General features: G+C 43.4%; 1 protein-coding gene and 1 long non-coding RNA gene across 5 annotated transcripts; one reads left to right on the forward strand and one right to left on the reverse strand.

The window, feature by feature from the left end:
• Positions 1-4,349: 4,349 nt before the first annotated feature.
• Positions 4,350-17,969, forward strand: LOC133922216 (AUGMIN subunit 6-like). Of its 3 annotated transcripts, none has more exons than XM_062367439.1 (13): positions 4,350-4,792; positions 4,919-4,975; positions 5,057-5,151; positions 11,623-11,773; positions 12,675-12,800; positions 12,889-13,048; positions 13,743-13,803; positions 13,894-14,161; positions 15,843-15,968; positions 16,067-16,222; positions 16,486-16,717; positions 16,869-17,315; positions 17,551-17,969. In XM_062367439.1, exons 1-13 carry the CDS (start codon positions 4,580-4,582, stop codon positions 17,589-17,591), a joined length of 2,133 nt encoding a protein of 710 aa, XP_062223423.1. In that variant the 5' UTR covers positions 4,350-4,579; the 3' UTR covers positions 17,592-17,969. The 3 variants fall into 3 exon arrangements, with proteins under 3 accessions (XP_062223423.1, XP_062223424.1, XP_062223422.1); XM_062367440.1 differs by having other exon boundaries at positions 16,067-16,135; positions 16,486-16,729; XM_062367438.1 differs by having other exon boundaries at positions 4,351-4,792; positions 16,486-16,729.
• Positions 17,970-18,815: 846 nt separating this feature from the next.
• LOC133922217 (uncharacterized) lies at positions 18,816-21,591 on the reverse strand. 2 transcript variants are annotated; one of them, XR_009910422.1, is made up of 4 exons: positions 21,313-21,591; positions 20,498-20,623; positions 19,940-20,029; positions 18,816-19,076 (listed from the first exon to the last, which is right to left on the reverse strand). It is a non-coding gene; the product is annotated as an uncharacterized LOC133922217 (long non-coding RNA). The 2 variants fall into 2 exon arrangements; XR_009910423.1 differs by having other exon boundaries at positions 19,940-20,181.
• Positions 21,592-27,296: the final 5,705 nt, after the last annotated feature.

Here is a 27,296-nt window from a genome sequence, read left to right on the forward strand (position 1 = left end):
TACTCCCACCTCCTTGAAACCGAGGCAATTCGCACGGCATGCTTGTATGGGAGCAAGGACAGGATCCAAAAGGCACCATTTGGCTTTGACTTTATTACATAATCAGCTGAACTCGGCCTATCAAGAACAAATGTTCATCAGGTGAAGCTCCACGCTTGAAATCTTTATTCAAAGCCCACTAGCGCACGAACCAACATGTCGCTTTCGAACCAACGCATAAGAAACAAACCGACGCTTCAAACATACACAAGGACAGCAAGCACTACTCCAACCCCACACCAAACCCCAGCTCCTCTCTCGTGATCTCGTGGTGCCGGCCAGACCAGCGCAAAGTGTCCAACGGAATAAATAACAACGTCTCGCCTCTCCATCTCCGTACGCTTTCATGGCTTGATGGCTGCAAGTCTGTAACTGTAACCATCCATTCCAAGGCAGCCCTCTCTTCTCGTCCATTTCAATCAAAGGAAACGGTACAGTGGGAGAGGTAAAATCAACTGAGGAGTCGACAGTAAGATGAAATATCTCACACTTTGGAAATGTAATTGAAAGTACAAAGGAAATCTAAAGCCGCTATTCGCAGCAAAATTTCATTTCCTGTTTTTCTTTTGGTTTGGTTAGCTCCAGTTGAGTTTAAATTAGTTTTAACTTTTATGAGCCAAAGTCGATTTTAAAAAAAAATCAGGCGGAGTTGGGTTTAAAGTTGGAAATTCATAGGATGACACTACATCCAGAAAAGTTGGTATAGTGCTAAAACTTAAAAATGGTCAATATAATATCAACTAGTAGAGAGAACGGACAGGTGAAAAAATGTCTAACGAACCATGGTGTGGCTCACGCATCCGAGCAAGATGCCGTCGCCGCCCTATGTCGCCACCACTCGGATCCGCAGCCTCGTGCCGCCATCGTCCGGGATCTATGCCACCCCGAATTGCCAACTGCTGCACGATTGGTGTAGGCTGCCACCGTCAGCGGTACCACCACCCTCGATGTTGTCTTCGTTGCCACAGTGTACGCCATAGATGGAGTGGAGCCTCGTCTTCAAGAGGTGGGCTGGTGCAGATGCTACCGCTGCCTCGCACGTGATCACCTAGTGAGAGCCTGTCGGGACTCCTTTCGCTGCATCCGTTGTCGTCGTCCTGGGCATCGGGAGCGGCATTGCCGCTTTCAATCCCCCTCTCCCGACTCGCGAGTCCACTCCTCTCCCGTCCAACCATGTCGTCCTCAGCAAGCTCGATATTGGGCTGATGTCGTGGCCACTTCTCTGCCGAGTGGATGTCGCTCTCCGTCGTCATCTTCGCCTAGAGCCATCGTTCCCAACTGCCACAACACGGAGGGAGCCACGTGTGTCTGCCACTGTCGTGCCTCTCCTGTGATGCCCCACCCGAACCTTAAGTCCTTACTTGAGACAATGGTGGAATCACTGTGATTGGAGCTCCGTCAGCTGCTCTTGAACCATTTCGAGGAAGTGATGCAACCTCTTCGAGATGAGGTTTTCTCCATTAAGTTGTGGCTGGCGCGCGTGGCCAACCATCTCGAGCATGTGGAGCCTTTTACCATGGGTCCTGACATTGTCAGCCTCTTTGGTCCCTGCTCACGGGTTCAGCGCTCCCCGACACTGTCTCTCTTTGACTCTCTCGCGGCAGCATGCACGCCTCCAATGGATCTTGTGCTCCACGAGTCTACAAGATCCAATGTCGCACAGAAGCAAGCGAAGAAACCCAATGCATCCTCCGTCGACCTTGCGATCAGCCCCACGACTTCTGGGGGACTGTCGCCGTGCTTGTCTAAGTCTGCGGCTATTGAAATTCCAGAAGATCGTGATGTCCCCCTCATCATCAGGGCGGAGGTGGTGCCCTCATTGGCCTCTGTTGCATAGGTGCACCAGGAGACACCTGTGGAGCATATGGTGCTCCAAGTCGTCTCCCCTGCTAAAGGGCTCTACTTTGCGGATGGTGCTGCCCAGCCAATCACCAAGGACTATGATGAACGGCCTAAAGTTTACCTTTAATACCTTTCGGAGCTTTTGGACTGCTATTTGGACCCCTTTGCTGTACCTAAGCACCCCCCCCCCCCACGCGAAGGCTAAAGATCTGCAGTATCCTACTATGGACTCCTCCATCGAGGACTCTTCTTCTGAGGAACCCCTTGCACTACGCTACACCCTCAAATGCTAGTCACGCCTGAGCGTTCTCCCTCCGCCGGGGTTGTGTACCCCCCTCGCACTCCGCTGCAACCTCCTCCTTTGGCAGTGCCAACAAGGCAAAAGCGAAGGTCCTATGATCGGTCATCAATTCGCCAAAGCGCCCGCCTTGCCGAGTGCAAAGTTTAATAGGCTTAGGCATCGTGAGAGCCAATGAGAAGTTCCATGACGACACCTTACACGGCTTCGTCAAATCCCTCACAAAGCTAGTTTCATTGGACCTTCTTGATGCTCTTTTACGCCTAAAGGGTCGTGCCTTTTGCGATTTTGTGACGGGGAAGTCGCTTCCTTCTCGTTAGGCCCTTCTCCTTGCAGAAGTATCTCGTTTTGGGGGGTTTTATCTTTCGGATGTCGGTTGTCTGTTGTTTCTCCCCCGCAGTTGCAGTTGCTGATGTTGTGTTGTTGGGTTTTCTATTGTTGTTTTGCTGTTGTTGTTTTTGTTGTGGTCTCTGTCGACGTCCTGTCCAGTCTGAGCCTAACTTTTTCTTTTTTAATATAATAAGCAACCCTCCTATCTATTCATTTAAAAAAAGTATAATAGAGAAAGGAAAACAAAAGACACTATTCACAATGAATACCACTATTATTTCTTCGCTTTTATTAGTTTGTCCAGTCAGATGATAGATCACACTACTTCCGTTGTTTTTGTGAAGTTGTAAGTTTGTTTCGTGCTCACATTAAGAAGGTTTCTCTCCTTTTATGAAGGACATCTCTAGCAAGGATATAAGCTAGTAAGCGGATTCATATCAACATTTGTTCTATATGAAGGAAAGAGAGCGAAGAGAGAGAACACAACTAGCTTTTATTGAAGAGATAGTATATAAGTGAAAACGACGTAATGTGTGAGCATTTAAAAATATGAAGAGACAACTTTATAGATAATCTATTGGAGAAGTTATTTTTAGCATAGTCTATAGATGATATGTACACTCTTATAACTAAGAAGCTATCTATATTATTGAAGATGCTCGAATAACAAAATTGAAAATAATATTATTAGACAATGTGCTTGCTATTTTGACCTAGAAATTTACATTACATCTCTCTCAGATAAAACTAGACCTGAGCAAGATAGGCTTGGCCCTAGCCCAAACCCGAAGCTTGGCTCAAAAAGGCCCAAACAATAAGCCCGAATAACTTGTTGGGATAGGCCTGGGCAACATTTCCTCAGCCCTAAAAAATCTAGCCCGATTAGAGCTTGACCCGCAAAATACTCAGATCTAGGTAAAACAAGATTTAAGGATTGCTTGTTTGGCTTCTGTCTTTTACTTTTCTAAAAAACTACTTTTGGGTTTAAACTTCTCGCTTTTATAATAAATTTTTAATTTCTCAGCACACCACTTCTTAGAAAAGCTACTCTCAGCTAGTTCATAAGTTTCTAATTTATTTTTTCATAAGTAAACATCTGACTTTTTCAAAATCCACTTTTCAGTAATAATATTTGTTTGGGCTTCTAACTTCTGACTTGTGGCAACAGAAAAGACAAAGCAGAAACCTAAACATGACCTTAGAGTATCTATAAGTATACTCATAATAAGTTCAAATATTCAGTAGTGGACAATGTGCATTCTTGTCCTTGAGTTAAAGCATATTCATAATAGGTTCAAATATGAGCATTATATCTGTACATTTGTTTGAATTGAGTCGAATTTGGACAAATTGTGAGGTACTTTGGAGTAAAAAGATAGTACATTTTCTGTTGATTTTACATTGCAAGTGATTTTACATTTTCTGTTGATTAAATATCAATATTTTATCCGTGATTTTTCTTACTAGCTGGTGAACAACTCCATTCCTTGTTGGTTGTTAATGAGAAAAATTCGAATTCCTAGGTTGAACTCTGAATTTCTAGTTAAAAATTTTAAAAGTCAAACTTGAAGGTTTTATTGAAAGTTTAAATTTTGGGTTAAAAGTTCGATTGGCTAAGAGAAATTCACAGGTTAACTAACTCATGGACGTTCCAATTATTAGTTCCAAGTTGGATATTTATAATTGAATGTTCGAATTATTTGAATATTCTAAAACTTGAGTCGATGTGGATTTTCATTTCTGAGGGATTGTTGGTTCGAAAAATTTCTTAGAGATTGTTCGGTGGCTCTAGTTGAAGGTCAGTGAGTAGCCTCCCCCAATACTTGTTCATTCACAGGTAAGGGCAAACAAATCAAAAAACACAAAACCAAAGCCCCACCCACCTGCCCATTTCGACTCGACCCGGCTCGCCTGCTGCCTGCTTTTGTGTCATCTCCCTCCCTCTCCCACCTCTGCCTCCCTCCGCGAGATCTGACGACTCCATCTCCAATGGCGCCCTCCTCCTGCTAAACCTAGTCCCACCCACGCCCTTCCCAAATACCCGGGAAAGGCAGCTCCGCTGCGGCGGCCATGGCGACGGATCGGGAGAAGGAGCGTGAGGCGGAGCTGGAGAGCGCCATGTACACCAACTGCCTCCTCCTCGGTCTCGATCCCACCGTCCTCGGCTCCCCTTCCTCCCCCGCCGCCCGTGTCGGCCTCTTCCGCCACTCCAACCCCCGTCTCGGCGAGCAGCTTCTGTACTTCCTCCTCTCCTCCCTCCGCGGCCCCGCCCAGTCCGCCAAGGCACGCCCGCAATCCCTGCTTTCTTCAGTAATTTTTGGTTTTTCCGTTCCTCTCCCCTCCCCTTGTGTTTGGGGCGATTTCAGGGCTTCCCTGACCTTTAATTTGGTTCGATTCGCCTCAACGCAGGACTTTGACAAGGTGTGGCCAATCTTCGACTCCGCGCAGTCCAGGGAGTTCCGTAAGGTGAGATTCTGCACTTTGTTTTGGATAATTGGGTGCACTTTCTGACCCTGGTTGGGCTTCTGCTGATGGTTGGTTGCTTAGATTGTGCAAGGGATCATCAGCGAGCTCGAGCAGCAGGGTGCGCTTCCGCGTAGCAACTCCAGGGTCTCTTCCCTCGCCACATGCTGCGGCCCGAGGTCAGTGGAATAGACAGGGCTACCTTTTGGTTGGGTTTGTTGCTGATGTGCTTGAGCTGGTGCGGTGCTTACAGTAGAGTGCAATGTACCTTAGTTGAATCCATGCAAAATATATGAACCATTTTGAAGTTCAGAATATGCTGAATTTGCTGCAACATAGACTGTTTCTAGCCAAGTTCATGGTTTCTTTCGAATGCTATGCCATGCTGGTTTGAAGATAATTGGTGAATGTCAGTGCTTAAGACAGTTCGTTTCAAACTAAAAAGAGAGAAATCACTAATGCTTAATGGAATGCCTTAGTAAGGATTCTCTTGTTAGATGCTTAATGGAATGCCTTAGTAAGGATTCTCTTGTTAGATGTCAAAATAAAAAGAGAGAAATCGCTAATGCTTAATGGAATGCCTTAGTAAGGATTCTCTTGTTAGATGTTACTAGATGATTTGCTTGCAAGCTTGACTTGGCAGCAACCAAATTATCCTGAACAATGCTGTCAAAGGCCAAATGTACACAATGTACTGGGTCCTTAAATCACCTAAGGTACAGATGCATAAACGCACCCAGAGAAACAATACTTGGACACCAAAAAGAGGAGATATTTAGGCATTTTAGATAGACAGTCTAACCTAAGCCATCGTTCATGAGCTACTTGATCACATGCCATCCTCACCTGCCACTCCTCGGTGCCACCATGGTCGGTTGGGAGAAGTGGAAGTGGGAATAGGAAGAAGAGGGAGGGGAAAATGATCAATTCAATCTCAAAAGTAGCATATCCTGAAGATATACACAGTTCCAGTGGCATATAATCAATTAAATGTGGAGGGTTAGTAAACCCTAGATTTAGTGCCACTGTATGCCTGTATTGTCCTTGCAAGAGAAACCCAAGATCTTGGGATTTTGTAGCCCTAACTGCCGCATTGCCCTTCTTTAGGTCCATATATATTTCACTTAGTGTTTACCTTTTCGTGTGTAAACATGGCAAATCTCAAGATACGCGCCTTGTGCTTGAGGCATTTGATGCTTCTTGCTTCACCTGAGCACCTAGGCACACTTTTGACTGTGCCAAACTCGGCCTGTTAAAGATGCTATATTGTTACTTTAAAAGTTTGGAGCATATGTTAAACTATTAACAGATTTAATGAACATTGGCTCAATTTTAGAGGTATTGCTTTAGTCTAAATAATGGGGAGGACTTTTGACTTTTTTTCCTCATGGATGAATTTCTGGTAGTACCATCATTCTGTTTCTTTTATATGATGGATTTGTGCATATATCAAGCCCAGCCACATGCACGCGGAAATATAGGAAAATCAAATAGTTTCTTCTTTGTATGCCTGTCTGTACATTTCCAATTGATGAAATAATTGTCTGTTTATGCGCATTGTGATAGATAGCAGGTGTTGTCTTATGTCATGCTATTATTTGTTGTCTTCATAACTCATAAGCACTTTATGACACTTTCAAGTGAACATAACTGTTAATGCTATTCCTGGATAAGCCAAAAAAAAAAAAAAGGTTAGGGAGCACGGAGCTAAAGTATTTTCCATTTAACTGGGGGCTTATCTATCTGACTGATTTCGTCTGGAGCTTCAATGTACTAAGTTAAGGAATAAAAAACTGCGCAGAAAAGGAAAAAGGAGCTAGGATCACTACTGACTGTTAATAACATTAAGGCTCTGTTTTGTGTTTCTGTGCTCCCCTGCTCAGCATAACATAGCTCAGAGAGAAGTTTTGCCAATTTTAGTAAAATATTCCTTTATGTCCTTTACAATTACATTGTTCAAGGATTCATGACTTTTTAGACATTGGCATGGTCTCCTGGCAATTTCGTTTTTATATGAATTTGTTAAGAATAAGATACATACAGAATTATTATGAAACCATTTTGCCCAACAAACGTAGTGGCATCATTTCCGCAACCAATCTAAATAGCCTTCATGTATATGGGGTTGAAGTTAGAGAAGTTAATTGCATGTTCTCTCATCGCAATGCTAAACTAAGTTGTTACATCCGTGAGGAAGTGACCGAATAGGGTAGCTGTGGGAATTCGCCGGCTGATCCTTGGCCGGTTTCTTGCCCGTGGGGTAGTCTGGGACGCCTGAAGGGTGCCGGCCAGAGGAGATGAATGAACAGGAGACGAGATAATAGAGAATTGAGATGAGAGAACTAGATTGTTTTATTGCTTGAATTCCTAAAGGCCCTACTGCTCTTCATATATAGAACTTGGCTGATTACAACTCCCAAACAACTCAGACTCCTAACCGAATTAGATTACCTTCCTAATCCTATCTCTTCCTGCCGACTTGAACAAGGACTCCTAATCCTAACTGACTAAAGCCAAACCTTCCTATCTTCTAGAATCCGATTAAGGCATCCTCAACCTCCAGCTTGATCTGCTACTATCTTTACCCGGCATCTACCATATGCCTTGCCGACCATAACATCTCTCCCTTCCTTCGGAAGCAGCTCATCCTTGAGCTGAAATTCTGGATACAACTTCTTGAAGGAGGACGCATCTTCCCAAGTTGCGTCACTAGCAAGCATTCCTTCCCAACGCACCAAAATCTGCCACACCTCGCGGGCCGATCTACTCCGCACTACTTGAGATGGCTTGGGCAAAGCACGGCCATGCAACAGAGGAGGCAGCTGCGGTTGTACCTTTGGTGGTTCACCATAGAACTTTTTTAGAACTCGCACATGAAATATATCATAAATTTTTGCTCCAGCATGTAGACGGAGACGATAGGCAACCTCCCCAATGTGTTCCAAAATCTGAAAGGGTCCATAAAACTTGGGAGAAAGTTTACCTTTGCTATATTGAGGAGGAGAGGTTGCTGCTGCATTGATGGAGAGGTATCAGGCACATAGATACGACAGACAACCGTGGTCAAGCCATCTCTGAACTCCCAGGCTGGCCCCTTGCAGTTGTTCCTTTACGTCGTCCCTCAACTGTTGGAGTGCAGAATTTGTGACTAACTCCCGCCGCAAGGTGTTGAATATGTCAAATGCCTGTAGAGATCGCAAATGCAGCTGCAAAATTTGCACCTTGACAAGATAGAGCGTCGACCACATTAGTATGGCCTGGCTTATATTGCACCTCAAAGTCAAAGCCCATCAACTTGTTGATCCATCGGTGCTAAGGAATTGTAGCTGAGCGCTGATCCAACAGGAATTTTAAGCTATAATGGTCGGTACGAGCCATGAACCGTCGGCCCCAGAGGTAAGGCTACCAATGTTTGATAGCCTGCACGAGCTCGATCAGCTCCTGCTCATAAACCGCCAGTCCTATATGCCGAGGCGCCATGGCTCGGCTAAACAAAGCCATCGACCCCTTCCCTTGATGAAGGACAATGCCCATACCCGTCCCTGAGGCGTTGCACTCGACAAAGATCAGATGACGGAAGTCTGGCAGCTGCAAAGACCGGAGCCGAAGACAGTGCTAGCTTGAGGGTCTGGAAGGCCCTAGCTGTCTCCTTGGTCCACGCGAAGGACTCCTTTAGTAGGCATGTCAGAGGTTCAGCGCGAGAGCCATATCTCGCGATGAAGCACCGGTAATACCCTGCACGACCAAGAAATCCATGTACTACGTGGATAGAATGCGGAACATGCCATTCAGTGACCGCATATACTTTCTGTTGATCCATTGCCACACCCGCAGTCGACACCACATGTCTAAGGTATGACACGGATGAAGCCCCAAAGGTGCATTTAGACTTCTTGATGAAGAGTTGGTGTTGGCGCAGTGTTTCCAATACCAACCGAACATGGTGTAGATGTTCCGCCCATGACATGCTGTAGATGAGAATGTCATTAAAAAAAACAAGAACAAAGCGGTGCAAATACCATCGAAGGATGTCGTTCATGAGGGCTTGGAAGGTCACCAGGGCATTGGTCAAGCCAGAAGGCATGACCAAGAACTTGTAGTGGCCGTGATGTGTGCGTAATACTGTCTTCTTAATGTCTGCCTGATTCATGCGTACCTAATGGTAGCCCGAGCGGAGATCAAGCTTGGTGAAGTATTTGGTGTCATGTAGTTCATCGAGAAGTTCTTCCACCACTAGAATTTGAAAATTATCCTTGATGGTAAGGGCGGTAAGGGTGTAGTAGTCGACACATAATCGCCACGAACCATCGTGTTTCTTCACCAAGAGCACTGGCGATGAAAAAGAAGATGTGCTTACACGGATGGTGCCCTGCGCGAGCATGTCATCACATTGACGCTCGAGTTCGTCCTTTCTGTAGCTGAGGTAGTGGTAAGGCCGTACCGCCACTTGTTGTGCACCCTGTTTGAGATTTATACGGTGATCTTGGACACACGATGGAGGAAGGCCGCGAGGTTCGTTGAACAGATTGCTATACTCGTGCAGGAGACTTTGTAGGAGAGTGCCCTGCTCATCTGTCGCATACAACATAGGTGCACCGGGTCCTGGAACTTCACGCCATGTAATAGCGCGACCCTGCAGGTGGCATGACATGGTCAAGCGATCGAAGTCCCATAGAATGGGTCCTAGTGTACGCAACCACTGTGTGCCTAGAATGATGTTATAGCCGCCCAAGGGAATTGCGTAATAATGCAAGGCGAATTCCTCCTGGTCGATGCATATGTGCAATCGCTTGCAGACTCCCGACGTGGTGAGATGATCCCCATTGGCGACCATCACTCGAAGACCTGTACGTACTAGATCGAGAGGGATGCCGAGACTAAGCGCAAGGTCTTCACGAATGAAGTTGTGGATGACCCCGAGTCTACTAGTGCCAACAGAGGGCGGCCGCCGACCTGTAGGTGCAAGCGGATCGTGTCTGCTTGCTGGACATCGACCAACTGCATACATGGAGATCTGTGGCTTGGCCAGACCATCCTGCGTAGCACACCACTTCGCCTCATCTGTTGATGTATCGTTGTATTCGATGTAGAACAGGTGAGCACACCGGTGGTCACGCACAAACTTTTCGTCGCAATTGAAGCAAAGGCCTTGATGACGATGCTCTACCATCTCCGAAGGAGACATCTAATGAACTTGTTGGTTGGCTGCCACATTTTGTGCGGTGGGTGGTGACCCATGTGGCTGTGATGCTGATGCCTGCGGCGACACTGTCTGCTGAGATGGAAATTGGTGCGGACCGCTGCTCTGAGGTATGCGCGTGACCTTCTCATACGCTCGAGCCACTCATTGCTTCCTCCAAATCACTTGGGTCCTGAAGCTCGACATCAATCCGAAGATCGTGTGCGAGCCCTAAAGTGAACAGTTGTTGTTCGAAATGTTCTATTATATGATCTGCTCAGTTTAACAGCACCAAAAAACGACTTTGATAATCTTCCACTGTGCCTATTTGTCGGAGATGGCGCAACAACCCGCTACGGATGGCTGGCCCAAAGTGAATATTGCAGAGTGTCTTGAAATCATCCCAGGGCGGCTCTCCCTGGTTGCGTTCCGGGTGGAAATACCAGTGATGTGCATTGCCATCCATGTGGTAAGATGCAAGCCAAACTTTGTGTTGCTCCTGCCTTCGTTGCCCCCGAAAAAATTGCTCACATCTAGTAAGCCATGGCAATGGGTCATCTTTGCCATCATACTGTGGAAACTACAATATGAAGAAACGCGGTACTGCACCTGTACTGCTGCGATCCATATCATGCTGGCCTTCTGATATGGGCAGGACTCCTCCAACCGACATGGGTGGGACAGGCTCGGCTGGTGGTGCAGTGGACTTGCCGTTCCTGGTCAGGATACCTGTGTCGCCCAATCTGGGAAACAATGGTGGAGATGCACCTGACAGGTTGTCCAACTTGGGTTGGGACTGATTTGTGCCGATGAAACGGAATCACCCAGGATTGGAGCTTTATCCCCACCCTTAGATTGCTCTAGGGATGTAATACGATCCACCAGTCCAGTCACTGCACGCATAAGATCGGACAGCGCGGTCGTGACGTCGCTGAAGGTCGCCTGAAATTCCTTGCACAGCAAGTGCTCCGTTGCAGCTAGCATCGTCTTGAACTGGTCTTGATCCGTGTTGGAAGACATGGTCTATGATACCAAGTTGTCATGTCCGTGAGGAAGTGACCGAATAGGGTAGCTGTGGGAAGTCACTGGTCGATCCTTGGCCGGTTTCTTGCCTGTGGTGTAGTCTGGGACGCCTAAAGGGCGCCGGCCAGAGGAGATGAATGAGCAGGAGATGAGATAATAGAGAATTAGATGAGAGAACATAAGCCTAAATGGTCTTGCATTGTATACATCCCATGGTTTGATACTGCTGCATCTGCATGTCCAAATCTCCAGGTTATTTTGTACAATATCAAGAACGTGACTTACAATTCACAACTAGGCAACTAGCATAGTTCTTACTTTTAGAAAAAGCAGTCCAATATATATCTCTGCAAAATGCAAATTATCTTCTTCGGTTCTTGGAGATCAAATAACTTGGCATGTTTTTAGATTGTACATGTAATAATCTATACTCCATACATTGATGCAGATTTATTGAGCTTTTGTGGCAACTCTCTGTACATGCCTTGAGGGAAGTCCACAGAAGAACATTTGCAGCTGACGTTGCATCAAATCCACTGCCTGCAGCACTAACAGATATTTCTTATCTTCATGCTGCTTCCTTACTCCCAGTGACCAAGGCAAGGATGGCTGATCCTTAAATCTTCTGAACCATTGATTTTATATCTTATCATACGGCGCCCCTCTTGTAGATTATCACAATCAGTCTCTGGTCTTGCAATGCTGATCATTTATAAAGTGAGCTTAATTTCCTACAAAAATATATATACGAAGCCTTTTAGCCCCGTGAGCATAGTTTGTATACTCCTGCAATGGTGAACAATTTTGGCACCTCAGATGAGGTTAAATTTTGAGGAAATCTTGATGTATGATCAGTAATGAGGAGAAAACATTCCTGGTCAATGACTGAAGAGAAAACTTGTGTGGTCAATGATTGAGGAGAAAACAGTCAAACCTCAAGCTCAGTTTATGGCTTTACGTCCTATAATTGAAACACGATTTGTTTATTCATATGTTAGTATTGCAACCAAATAGACCCTTTAGCCAATTCAAATATTTGTTGATGTTGATGATTTGCCTTCTTATTTGTAAGGAACATCAACTGTGATTTGAAATTTGATGCATAGGAAACCTAGAATGAGGCGATGAGGGTTCAGTGGAAATTTCTTTACCTGGAAGATGTATAGTTCATATTGGGACCTTAAACAAAAAGTCTATTTTGGATTTTGGACAAGATGCAAACCCAATGAAACATGGGAAACCTGTTGGCTCATACTATTTGTAAAATTCTGACGGGGGCAAGTACCTGTCCTTTACGAGCATAATTTATTCAAACATGTGGAACACCCTTGCTTTTAGTGAGGAACAAAAAGGCATCTCTACTGTTTCTTGTTGAACTTCCCATGGTGCAAGGGCTGATTTCTCCATGTGATTTTATATTCTAATCCATATTTCATTCTTGAATTAATGAAGTGGACGTTTGGCTTTTTTCTTGTGCATTGATATGGTATTCCTAAACAGGCAAGGATAGCTCTCGAGAGGCGTAAATTTTTAAAAAATGCAAACATAGCTGTTCAAAGGCAAACGACCTGGTCAAATTTAGCCCATGAAATGACAACCGAGTTCCGAAGTCTATGTGCTGAAGAGGTACACATTAACTTCTATAAAGTCCATTCAGATAGTTGTGTGTTGCATCCTGTATTCATTTCTTACTATCTCCATCTGGAATTTTTAGGCCTATTTACAACAAGAGTTAGAGAAGCTACAAGATATGAGAAACAAAGCCAAGCTTGACGGGGAACTGTGGGATGAACGGCTCTCAAGCTCGTCTGGGCAGAACTCTCATTTGGTTTCTAAAGCAACTCGTTTATGGGAATCAATATTGGCCCGCAAAGGTACTTGTATTGAAGTATCATTATCAGAACATGCCGCTCAAATGTGTGACTAAATTAATCACATGTTTAAAATGAGTTTGTGGTAATTGGCACATGCGACGCATATAGTTATATTATAGCATGTCCTCATATTTCCCAACATTCTCTAAATATCCATGATGCACATGCTCAGAAAATATGGGCCTACCTATTGTAGATTGGACTTATCATGTAAGCTTGCTTACTGGGTTTGTACCATCGAAGCCTGTCAAATGACCTTATTAAATGAAGATCTGGAAACTGTTTATACATACTTGCCTAAACCTTCTGGCCTTGAAATTATCTTCCACTATAAGCCACCCCCCGAAATTCCTGAGAAACTTAGGTGGTGCGAGATCGGGTTGGGGTTTCGTTTGGGTTTCAGGTGATCTAGCTTAAGATTATTTTAGCGATAAGCCTGAGATTAAGCTATGCAATGATGCTAAATGACGGGGCATCCCTTAGGGACCCAGTAACATTTTCCACTTTAGGCAACTAAGTATTTGTTATGAAAACAAAAGGTTCTCCTATTCAGGTGGCTTTATTGCACTTATTGCATATGATGTAAAACTCCATTGTTATAACATCCTTGAAAAAATAAAGATATTTTTTGGAGAGTGTTGGAGGTTACAGTGATCATCTTAATTCCAGATTTTAATAGGTAGCATTCTTGCAGGCCAACATGAGGTTTTAGCATCCGGACCAATTGAGGATCTTATAGCACATCGTGAGCATAGGTGTGTTTTATTTTCTAACTTCTACTAAACTCTACAGTTCAATCAGTGTTACCATGATTCCATTCATTCTAATAATATGTATTCTATTAGGTACCGTATATCTGGATCACAGTTGCTAGCAGCCATGGACTTGAGTTTGAGTGTTCCACATTCTGAGTTACTATCAGCTCGAGCTGGTGAAACATCTCCAATTTTGGACAAACAGGAGCAGATTTCTCCTCTATTCCAAGGAAAGGAAGAAGCCCTTTCAAGGTTAGATGATAGGAATGGACACGCTCAACAAACTGTTGATGTAGCTGAAATTCTTCGCCGTTGGACTCATGCTTTACAGCGTATTCATAAACAATCTCTTCATTTGGTAAGATATTACTTTATTTGTGTTAGTGATCTGATTTTGTTCTCTCTTAACTGTTGTGTGTTTGACAAAATAGATTAGTTTGCAACTGATACATCATGGGAGTGACAATTGATGATTTTTTTAATCAAATGTCTTTTTTGAACGTAATTTTATCAAATATCTTAATGATGCAATTTCTGCATTGTAGTTTAAGAGCATAGTTGTCTATTTTTTCCCCCAAAGGTTGCATTCTAATTTATTTTGCTTTGCATTTTGAAAATCCTTGTAAATTTTCATTACATTGCTCTTGTGGAAGCATTGCATGTCATGTCTGAAACTTATCCTGCTGCAGAAGTTATAGCCCGTGAAAATATTAGACAGGCATTTGGTGATTGGCATGCAATGCCACTTTGTAAGTGTTTTTATGAACCATAACCCATCATAACAAACAAATTAAGCTAATCTGAGCATATGTTCTATCTGGATAATACTTGTTGCCATTGTAGAAATGCCGGTTGTGCTGGTCGGGTAGCAAGTGTTGTCCATCTTACAGGAGAAATCCAGTAAAAAATGATTGGACAACTAATAAACTTTTGACAGTTTGACTTAACATCAGTTGTAGTGTTGTCAATACTTAATCCCTTTTTGACAGCTTGAATGTTTTTTTTTCTTGCCACCCATAGCCCATAGGTATTAGATACAAACTGCTTGAGCAGATTCAACCTACCAATCCTACCATTGGATCTGCTACAATGAATTTTAGGATTGTTACGCAATGATAATCTATTAATCAGTCGAATTTCAAGTTACATATGGCTTAGAAGTACATCTTAGGTAATGTCATGTGCAAAAATAGCAGGACCTACAATTTAGCATAGCATTGAATCTTCTGAACCAGAAATGAAGTAAATATTGCTGAAGTTTAACTCTGCTTTCCTTTCTCAAGTTCATTTCACATGTTAGCTATAATTACATGATCAATTTCAGCATTCTTGAACGTTCAAACTTAAGCATTGAAAACTTATATATCCTTGTTTTTTTGCACTTGAGGTTATGTGCATATCTTATTTGCAAATATGTCATTGCAATTTCTCACAGCATTCTTCGTATTTAAAATTGTTTGCAGCCCTCATTTATGTTTTTTATAGACTGCCTGCACATTCTATGTTAATTTCATGTTTGTTAGTGAAATGTAGTCTCACTTTTCCTTACATGCTTGAACCTTGATTTCTCTAATTCCTGTCATGTCAGTTCTGAGTAGCATGGAGATGACATTTTCCCTGGCTCGTTAGTTCCGTGATGTGGCTACTTGGCTACATATGTCTTACATAAACATATGAAAGATGATTGATAGATAATATTTAGTGCAGTATGGCAGATACAAGTGCCATGGCCAAATGTTTTTTTTTTTGAGGGCACAATGACTAAATGCTCGATAGACAATGAAACAATATAAATATATAACAAAATGTTCCGTAGACAATATGAAGAAATGGATATTTGTAAGTCTCAGGCTGGGCTATGTCACCAAGGTATCGTTGCATACACCACTTATATGCATTGCTGGCGTATAGGCACTGTATTGTATTCAATACACATAGGATACTAGTATTGTGACTGCCTGGAACATTTGTGCATTAATGTTTCTGAACCAAACTACACATTCATTGAGCTGACTTGCGGCTGTGTACTAATTTGATAGGCCAAAGCAAATGATGGAGAGGGGCCAGAATTACTGAGGAGTGCGTCTGACAGTGAAACTAGTACTCATGCTGACTCGTTAACTGCAACACTGGCTGAACATCGCCAGCATTTAGTCAGTATACAGGTAAGAACAAATTCCATGTTGGAAGAAGGAGGTTTTTCTATTGATCACTTGTAACCTGGGTGGTTCTTTAATCTTTGGCTGTTGTTTCCTTTGTCTAGGGCCTAATTAATCAACTCAAGGAAGCTATTCCAGCAATGCAGCAGTCCATAACAGAACTTTCAGAGGAGGTGAACAACATATCTAGTAACCCAATGGGTCAATTAAACTCTAGACTGTCGCTGTCTGTACAAAGTGCAGGGCTCGGAAGACCAGAAGTAAGAATAAAAAGTTGAAAACTATTTAGCTGTTTTTTTTAAGACAATTTACTTGTATTTTCTGTCCAACCTGTTGAATTGGGGATTAGACACATATTACTGGAGAGATGGGCAAGTTTCTTATAGGCAGTTACCTCACAATATCTTTTTGTATGAAACACTATCAGATTGATATGTTACAAAATCTCATCAAGCAAAAAAGATTTGCTATATTGATCATGCACATTTATTCTACAGCTTTCTGACTACGCATAGTTAAGCAGGAAAGCAGCAGTGAAGTTTCAGAGATGACTTCAAAGCTCTCTTCTACAAACCTCGAAAAGCCTGGGAGCAGTCCTGCTTTAAAGCTACCGCCATTATTTAGTCTGACTCCAAGTTCTTCTGGAAAAGGAACACAGACACAAAGACGGAATGTGCTAGCCCGTCAACCTAGCCAAGAAGTCACATCTGAAGGGAACATACTTGCAGTCTCCTCAGCCAAAGACCAAACAAATGGTTCAGTGCATGGTATATGTCTTGATTCTTTAGCTTAATTATCCATTTCTTCTTACGTTCCCTGTCCTTTTTTTTGATTGATTAGAAAGTGGGGTGCTTTTGATGAATAGCATTTTGCTTAATTACTTTATGTTCTATATTGTCTCTGCAGAAAATGATGGCTATTTTGCTCATGGCATTAGACGTTCTGTTCGTGAAGCTGCTCTGTCAAAGCCATTGAGGAATACAGAGAGGCCACAAGATAAAAATAGTGATGATGGTTCAGAGCACTTCTTCATTCCACTGTCAACAGGTGCTTCAAGAAAGGAGATGGATGCTGTGGCAAATCGGCGAAAACAAAGTTTATCATCGCCTCAGATGAAGTTCCCTACGAGCACAAGTGATCTTTACTACAATACTGACAGGCCAATAAACACACGTCCAGTTCTGTTAAGTGAATTGAATGGACATGATCCTAGCAGTGGCCTGAATTTTCTTGACCCAGTCAGTGGTCTGGCGCATCAGTCATTTATCACTGATGATGCTCTTGATCAAGTATTCTCCCCGCCTCTGTTGTTGGAGTCTTCTTTGTTCCATGATACAGATGAGGACTTGCTTGGTAATCCTTCTCAAACTCAAATGGATCTTGTTTAGGGAAGTAATTATGCATATGCACACACTACTATACGCATGCACTTCTATAAGTTTGTGTCACTGGAATTTTGTTAGTCCTCAGCAGCTATGCCCTATACTTCTAGTTAAAAGAGAAATTCAAGGATAATGTTTATGGAGACCTATTATATTTTCACAGAAAAAAGTTTCAGACTGACCAATAATATGTTGCCTGTTTTCAGCGCCACTGTCAGAAACTGATGCAGCTTTAATGGAACATTAGGCTTCACATGTACACTATGTAATATTTGGACACTGATGAAGCTTTCAGCGCCTGACCACAGCCCGGATGATCTTGTGGCTTATGCTTGTCTTATTGCCGGAATATTTGCGGTGAACTTCTTGCTAGTCGAGTTGCTTGCAAGTTGCCACCAGCTTGTCAGAGGGATGCTTCTGCATCAGAAGTTGGGCTATTCTGTTTTTTTTTGGGGGGGGGGGGGGGGGGTTGGTATTTGATTTGGGTAGAGAAAGGGCTGCTTAGAGATGATATTAGATATATGTGATGTGCCAACTGTAGTGTGTACAGTAAAAATCCAAGTCGTGTGTATTTAGTATACATCATCTGTATTTTGTGTTGTAATAATTCTATCCACTTATTCAAGTGCCTGTCTTTCGGTTATGATGTGAGTTATGCGCTGAGAGAACTACATTCTACTGGAAAGTTATCTTGTTTCCACACGAGGAATGGCAGATCATAAATACAACGGGACTGATATATAACAGTCGACTAGTTATTTACTGTTCAGTCAAATTTGTAGCCACCAGATTAGCTTTGAGATTTGTTCTCGCGGGGCTCAAATTCGCATGTCTACTATAACCAGCTGAACCCGCTAAACTTCAAATCCATCACCTTTGCCCTGTCTTTAATTTATTGTATCTTTCATCCTGGCTCCTGCCGCATCCCTGTGAAGCAGTGAAAGGCTGAAAGCCTGAACGCGCGCATGAGAGGTGGTTTGAGAACGGTGATTTCGCCTGTTTTTTTTTTCTGAAATTACAAAATATCCCCTACAAGTCACCTAAAGTTGTAAATACCATCGTACTAGTAAAATAGTTATATTTATTACCTTGTCAGCACAAATATGTTGATATGAGATAGAGTAAGAACTTTTAGGGTTCGTTTGGCACCTGTGTAACAGAAAACGAGGGAGAATCAAATCACTTGGGGATTAGGTTGATCCCCTCCCACCACCCTGGCATTAATCTCTTGTTTGGTTGCCCATTTGATATTTGCTTGGATTAGTTGGTTTGCTCTGGTTTGGCGTGTTTCGTCCTGAGTCTGGATGTTGTGGCTTAGCCATGCCATTGGCCTACTGCCATTTCGGTATACACGTGACCGAAAAAATGTAGAAAATATATTATCTTTTAACATTAAGCCTAGTTTACTCCGAACTAAATGATTCATCAATAACTGCACTATGGTAGGAAACATATTGGACTGTCTCAGACATGTTAACAATCACAGATATGAACTATTTGAGAGTTGAAAGCATGACAAACTAAAACTGAACAACCATTCAAATCCGCCACTACTGGTTTCATTATTTTCTGGAAGTTGTATATAGCTGAAAGAAACAACACTGTGATGCTTTCTAAGACCATCAAATTGCTAATGTGCCATGAGCCAGGTGGTCGCCAGAGTACTGTTCCATCTTCATCTACTGTATATGTTGTTTTTAAATCGTCGTCGGAGAAAGCAATTGGTCATCCACTGCAATCATAATCAAACATGATCTGGTTAGACATTGTGCCACAAAAATGACTACTCTTTTAGGTAGAAACCATGCAAGAAGTAATAACTGTTAGTAATAGTGTAAAACTTGAAGGAAAATGCTATCTGCAAATAAGTAACATGCTCAAGAAGAGAGCCACTGCACAATGGTAGAGCTGCAAGCAGAACTAAGCAAGTGCTACATTTCACATTTTAGAAGAGAAAGCACACATTCTCAAAATAAACTGAAGGGTGGCACAATTTTTTTTTGCATTTCTGAAGTAAAGAACACAAGGAAGAAGGAAAACACTATCCATTCCTTTGAATGTTGCCAAATACTAATTTCCCAATGACATCAAGAGCAATAGATGAGTTCTAGCTATTGACAAACTCTACACCATGATCTTTAGGAAAAGGAGATGGTTGTAAGCAAAATTTCTACAAACTATTTGTGGGTATGTTGCTATCCACTAGGGCACAAGAGCTAGCAATCAAAATTTCTATAAACCACGGATTTCTAATTTGAAACCACAACACCCACAACCAATGGATAATTTTATAACCATAGCTCTAATGTAGATGTATAACTAGAATTTGCATGGACGAAACACAAGCCAATTGAATAATGTAGAGGTAGCAAAAGGTTGTGACCCCATCTTCGACTTACAACAACAGCAGGTACATATTCATGGCTCACGTGTCATGTGTTCAGATGAACTAGTGCTACTGCTACAACAATGTGACCTCATCTAGTGGTAATCGAGAGAAAGAACCACATAGTAAACAAGTAGGTATCTGTAGAATAAGCAATCACCCAGCACCACTCACCATTCATCAGTCACGAGAAAGTAGTCATCACTCACCAGATTGTTGCAGAACTTGAGTTACAGCCTAGAACTTGAGCAATTAAGCCACCGAACACTGCAGATCAACCACCGTGCACCACACATCCGCTGTACACAAATATGCATATGATTGATCCAATTTCTATATTTAGAAGAAATAAAAATATCTAATGCAAGAGTGTGAAATTGTTCACTCCAAAGCAAGGGAAGATTCGTGGATCTGTCCTATTCTTCTAGTGAGTTCCAATTCCAACAGTAGGCTACAAAAACAATTAGTTTCTATTATCTACAGCAAATAATGTAATTAAACGGGACATGGAAACTATTTCAAACATGAAAGCATCATATCATCAAGAAAAAAAATCATATGGCATATCTGTTTAATTACCACCCCTGTTTAAACCTATTCTAAAAATTTGAGAACTATGTCAAATTGGCAGCACTATGGTCTGAACTTATAGAAAGTTCTGAGAGACTGAGAATACAAATGCTCAATCAAAAGTGGTCACCAAAGAGTTATTTCAAGCCAAACCAGCAAATTAAACATTCGACATGCTAACTAGCTTCTCTACCTACCAATGATGCCCAACATAGAACTTGAGAAACTGGTCACAGATTGTTGAATAATCAAATTGCTGCTCAAGTACTTAGTCGCAGTCAAGCGCCAAAGGACTTGACTCATTCCACACTACCGATCAGATCCTGCAAAAACAAAGAGATACAGAACATCTGAGAGAAGATGGCTGAAAAAAATTCATGATACGCTAAATAAACACAAATTGTTCAGAAATTAAACAAGGATTCATCAAGAGCACATCAGCGTTGAGATCCTAAACCAGAGTACAAGATTTCATCAGTGAGGCTGAGCCAAATAGAATCGGTGTTGTACTAGCACCTGCCATAATGATACTGGACAAGGCCAAATTTTTTGCTTGAACACTAAATACAAAGGATACTCGCCTGCGTAAAGAGCACAATATAACAATATTCTTCTTAACTTCCATTACCAAATTAAAATTCAAAGAAAAATTAATCAAAGCCAAAAACACCACCAAGTAATGGAAGGAACTAATGACAAAATGCCTTCTTCAGGTAGTCAAGCTCTCTGTAAATTCCACTGCTACATGAGTCTTATTGTCTTAATACATTTGCAGGTCAATCGATTTTGACAATAAAGGTAAAAATGATCTTCTATGATGTCAAAGAACTTGAAGAAAACGCCAAAATCTCAGTCATCGTTACTAATCAATTAGAGAGAAATAATAGAATGCTCCATGATGCACTAATAAACATCTTGACTCAAGTCTGGACCACAGCACCACGAAGCCGATGCCACAGCAGGTCAGGAGAGAGGAGAGGAAGAGGGGAAGAGGAAGAGAAACAACACCTACCACCCTTTGGGGTCGGAGAGGAGCTACCGGATCAGCGAGGGGCGCGATTGCTGGAGTAGCAACCGCCGGGATCGAGTAGCGAGCCACCAGTCGGGGAGGCGAGTGGCGCTAAAGGACCGCCGGATCGGGGAGGTGAGCGGCATGAGAGGATGAGCAGGAGCAGCAAGAGTCGAGCACGGAGCCGCCGGAGTCGAGCAGGGTGCCACCGGATCGGTGAGGTGAGGGCTAGGGGTTAGAGACTTGGAGCATGCCCGAGAGCGCCGCACGTGAAGCCGTCCGTTCCCCTGCCCTCTATAGGGGATTTTTTTTTCCCTGATCCGCATGGAACGGGCATGGGTCGCTCCAATGCACGGCCCAGCCAAATGCAGTTTCGGCCTGCCGGGATTTGGCCCACGCGTGGATTTGGTTCGAATTTTTTTATTTATACATTTTTATTTTTCAATATTTAAAAAATACATGTCTTATTTCAAAAACTGCAAATCAAACCTACTGTTGCCCATTACAAGAGCGATAACAAGGTGTTATCCGATAAATGAGAATACATTGACGTAACAGGCCAACGTGACGACCCTCTAACGTAGCGCGGAAGATGTGGCCTATTTAACGGCTGTCGCCCCCATCAAAGGGTGACACCATGAAAGCAATCGTGTGCTGCACGCATGAACGTATGTTGGCAAGCTCACCTGCATTTGTGAAGTGAGCATACACTGACGGGCTCACATGCATGGTACTAGGGTCACATGCACTGCATGGCACTGGGTCACATGCACTGGTGATACTACGTGGTCCGACCCGTGTGCGTTGGCACCATGGCCTAAATCGATTTTTAGTTGTTACCATCAAGTTTTTGGCACATGTGCACCTCCTTGGATTGAAAACGTGCACTAAGCCTGGCAGCCAGCCAGCCTAGGAAGCGGCCCATCTAAGACAGAAGCGTAGGAACTGTCTGCTTGCTTCACACAACCAGCCTAGGAAGTGGCCCAGGAATAGCCTGGTAGTGAGTCACCTTGCCTCACGCACGCACGCACGCACGCACGCTTGTTGCCTGTTGAATATCTAACTATGGGGTATATGTGCATAAGGAATATATCACACACAGATAAGATATGTACAACACACATAAGGAAGCTTTAAATATTATGGAATAGAATCAGTGGTATCTGATATACCTAGAATCAAGGAAATATATATCATGAAAGTTTAGATTGATTATCCAACCCGATACGATCATTATTCAAAACAGATTCATCTACTTGGACGTCAAGAAAGACAACTCCCTGTCGATTACAGCTGAATAGAAGTTGGTACCTCACTCTTATATAAGGCGGAAAGGCTGGGGAGGGAAGAAAAGGGAGAAAACAACATGAAACACGCGAGAGAACTCGAGGCAAGCATCAAGACCCTAGTAGAGAAGATATTATGTGACTTTAGCCTTAAGTTAGATTAGATCCGATCTACTCTGTGTAATAATTTTAGCCGCATTGCTTGTACTCGAGATCATCAATATACGTCAACAACACCCCCACAGGACATACGGTATTACTCCAATCGGAGGCCCTAACCTGTATACATCGATTGTCTCATCTCATGATTAATCCCTGCACTCGAAGATACCCAGTTAATTTACGGACATATTTTCAGGAACTAATCTTCAACAGTTGGCGCGCCAGGTAGGAGCCTTCTTCTGTTTCGCAGGATTAATCATGTCTCGGGCTCACATTTACGTCGGATTCTCTGACAATGGCTTCTACGACCACTTTGAGTCGACGAAGGACAGCATCAAGTCCCCTCTTGTCGACTTAGAAATTATCTTTAGAACTATGGTTTTCTGTTGGGATGGTCAAGATGGACTGATCCACACCGGTACCCTCAAATCCAAACCAGTGGATGCGTACTGTGCGGTGGGACATCTCGAGTGGGATCCCGTGGAGCCTATTGTTCTCCACTGCATTGACACCGACAGCGATGAGGGTGGTAACGGTGATTCTAACGCTAGCCAGAGCAGCCGAATAGATCGGTTCGTATATATGGCTAGAAGCAACGACCCTCCATCGGCTAACCTAATGGCGATAGATCCAAAGGCCGTGGTCGACAATGGCGCAGAAATTCCCAAAGATCTGGCGACAGCTATCGCTACCAACGGTACCGGTGCCAGGTTACCACCAGAAACATCCGCAGCTAGAGCCTTACGTGCACTCGACACGACCCTCCATCGGTGAACCACAGGAGGGCAGATGCCTCCTAGCCTCTCCTGACGGCTTTTGGTGGGTGCGCCTCCGCCCGTGATGACCCACAATTTAAGGGAAAAGCTCCCTCCGAACAGTCACCATGAGGCTTCATCGGCTGGACTGCCACCAAGCCTCGGTAGCGACGTATTCAGTACTTCGGATGCTAACATACAAGGAGCTCATCTGATTCTCAGATCTCTTCCAGAGTTGGATCCGGCGAATCCACTAACTCCTATGGTCAATCAAGTCAAGGTCCTTCTTGATGCAGCCCAGATCCAAGTTGCTAGCAAACAATCCCATCAATTCAAGGCCTCTCAGTCGGTACGGTTCTGGCTTGAGGAGCCACGGGCGGGAACACTCTAGAGTAGAGGAATCTCGGACGGGAAGCTCAGGAGATCGATCCAAAACACGACACTGTGGGCTAAACTGTAGCAGCCCCATCCATAGGCGCAGAAATCAGGAAGGCTTAAGGAATCGTATTCCTCACAATCAGCATGGTCTATGGACAGTGATTGAAAACCACTGTGAAGATGATCACCGCCACTATGACCGTAGATCTATAGGACGAGATGATCGACATGACTCCCTTGCTTGAAGATTCAGGCGTGATAGTCCCCCCCATCTCCTCCTGAAGAGTTCGATGGGGGCTATGAGGCTTTCGTGCACGAACTACGATCAATTTGGTGGCCCGAGAAGTTCAAGGCGGACCCGATCCAGAAATATGATGGGAAAATCAATCCTAAATCGATTAGTTTGTGGGCAGATCTACAATACTATTATTTGAGCAGCCGGTGGTGACAATCGAGTAATGGCCAATTACCTGTTACCTGCCCTTGATGGACCTGCAAAGTACTGGTTGCTAAACTTGCCACCCAACTTGATTAGTTCATGGGCAGAACTTAAGGCTCTATTCATAGCCAATTTCCAAGGCACATTCGAGTGCTCAGGAACGGAGAACGACCTGCACCAGCTTCATCAAGGCGACAATGAATCTCTTCGAGATTTCATCGACAGGTTCAGCGACAAGCGTAACACGATCCCAAACATCTCAGATGAGTCGGTAATTATTGCCTTCAAAAGAGGTGTTCAGGAGATAGACTTGAGTGGAAAGATGGCTACTCGGAAGATCCGCATAGTCAAAGAGCTTGTCGAGTTGGCTGACAAGTGTGCAAAATGAGCGGAAGTACAGGTACGCACTAGAAACCTCCAATCTGGCAAGGACAGACCTGAGTCCTCGAAGAACGGAGGAAAGAAGAACAAACCTGGTGACAAACGCAAGGGTCTCGATACAACTATAGCCGGGATCGATAGGAGCAAATCACGCAACACTGGGGACAATAAAGGCCTCAGTCGAGGTGGTAAAAAGTGGTGCCCCATCCATCGGAGCAACCAACACGACTTTGACGAGTGCGTTGTGTTCAAGAAGAAGCTTGATGAAAAGATCAAGGCAAACGCCGAGCATAGCAATAAGCAGACTAAGTCAAACGTGGAGGGTAACGAGCCCCAGTTCCATAAGGCTGACCACAGCTTAGCACACATCTTCGAAGGATCCGCCACGTACGAGTCCAAAAGGCAGTACAAGGCGGTCAAGCGAGAAGTCAACTTGGCCCTAACTGGGCCCACTCGGTATCTCAAGTGGTCGGAACAGTCGATCGCCTTTGATCAAACCGTTCATCCAGTCGTGATACAACATCTTGGTCGATACCCAGTCATGGTTCAGCCGACCATACTCAACATCAAAGTCTATAGAATGGTGGTAGTTCACTCAACCTAATTTTCTCTAAAACCTTTGGACAAGATGGGAATTCAGAGGTCAGAGCTTAAGACGGGAGTCAAGCCTTTCCATGGCATAACTCCCAACTCATTGACCATGCCTCTCGGCTAGATATAGCTGCTGGTCATGTTTGGCACGCCTGATAACTTCCACACAGAAAAGCCACGAACTTCGAGACAGCGTACAATGTGATCCTAGGTCACCTAATGCTAGGCAAGTTCATGGCGGTGGTTCACTACGCCTATCAAACACTCAAGATCCCGTGTCCTAAGGGGGCCATTATCATTAAAGGGGATCAGCGTGTAGTGGTTAAATGTGACAAGCAAAGCCTGGTTATAGTCAAACACTTCAGTCGAGTGGCCATCATTCCTAAGGACACAAAATCTATGCGTCAAAGGCACCAAGGTGTCGTCGAGGCCAAAGACTCCAGGCTCGTAAGTCTTGCTGGCACTTCTAAGTCCTGCCAAAGGCAAGAACAACGACGGTGTCAACAACAAGAAGACCGATGGTTGCATCAAGGTAGTGCCCTTCAACCCGTCTGAACCATCCAAGACGGTTAAGATTGGGGCCAGCCTTGACCTTAAATAGGAACTCGAGCTCATCACCTTCCTCCAGGCAAACCAAGATGTGTTCGCATGGCAACCGTCCGATATGCCTAGGGTCCCCAGGGAGGTGATCGAGCCTTGACTAGTTGTTAAACCTGACATCAAGCCTGGTGTAGAAGCAACGAAGATTTGTGGAAGACAGGAAGCGGGCCATCCAGGAGGAGGTCGATAAGCTCCTAAAGGCGGGTTTCATCTGAGAAGTGCGTCATCCTACGTGGCTCACAAATCTCATCCTCGTCAAGAAGGCCATTGGAAGATGGAGAATGTGCGTCGACTTCATCAACCTCAACAAGGCTTGCCCTAAGGATCCTTTTCCTCTCTCGCGTATCGACCAGATCATCGAATCTACGGTAGCCTATAAATTGCTATGTTTTCTAGATGCCTATTCATGGTATCACCAAATTAGCATGGGGTTAGAGGATGAGGAGAAAACAACTTTTACTACCCCCTTCGGTGTATTTTGCTATGTAAAGATGCCTTTCGATTTAAAAAATGCTGGTGCTACGTATCAAAGGTGTATTTAAAATTATCTACAACCCCAAATTAGGTGCAATGTAGAAGCATATGTCGATGATGTCTGTAACACCCTGATTTTCAGATTTCTCAAATTTCTAAAATTTTCCAAAGTATTGAATAGCTTCACCAATAATATAGGTTTAAAACCTATTTTCTTAATCAATCAATCAATATAGGTTATTATTTTGTGTGCATTGCATGCTGAGTTTTGCTAGGAGCCAGGTAAATGCATTAGAGTTCTTTTTCCTTTTCTTTCTATTTGGTGTTTTGAGTGAAAAAGATTTTGAAAAAGGTTTTTACAAAACTCAGTAGTGAATAAGTTAAGGATCTTAATGGTTGGAATTCAAAATCTTTGAATTCATCATCTATTCAATCCTTGATCATACATGATCCTTCTCTAGTTCAATTCAAATCTTATCTAAATTCTTGTTTAAATTCAATCTCTCCTCTTTCTCAAATTCTACCCAAAATCTAAATTCAAATTCCTTATCTAGTCCTATTCTTGTTCAACCTAATCTTTTTCATTTTTCTTAAATTCACTCCAAACACAATTCAAATTCAAATCCTATTCAAATTTCTCTACAAAAGTTTCTTTTCTAAACCCTAGATATACCTAAAGTGTCTTTGAGCTCAATCTTGCTCAAGTCCAAACCCTTAGCCAAGTCTTCTAGATGGCCCAACAAAGGATCCACGAAATCTACAAATTTTCGCGGAGTCCTGGACAGCCTCATCTTCTTATGATGTTTCGGAGTTCAAAACGGTCTCAAATGCAAATCTTGACAATACCAAAGTTGTAGGTCTCGTCGAGAGCTTCGATTTAAATCTATGGAATTCCTCTTTTGAATAATGGAGCTAAGAGTT

The sequence above is a fragment of the Phragmites australis genome, chromosome 6, assembly GCF_958298935.1.
Source record: "Phragmites australis chromosome 6, lpPhrAust1.1, whole genome shotgun sequence".
NCBI classification, from domain to species: domain Eukaryota; kingdom Viridiplantae; phylum Streptophyta; class Magnoliopsida; order Poales; family Poaceae; genus Phragmites; species Phragmites australis.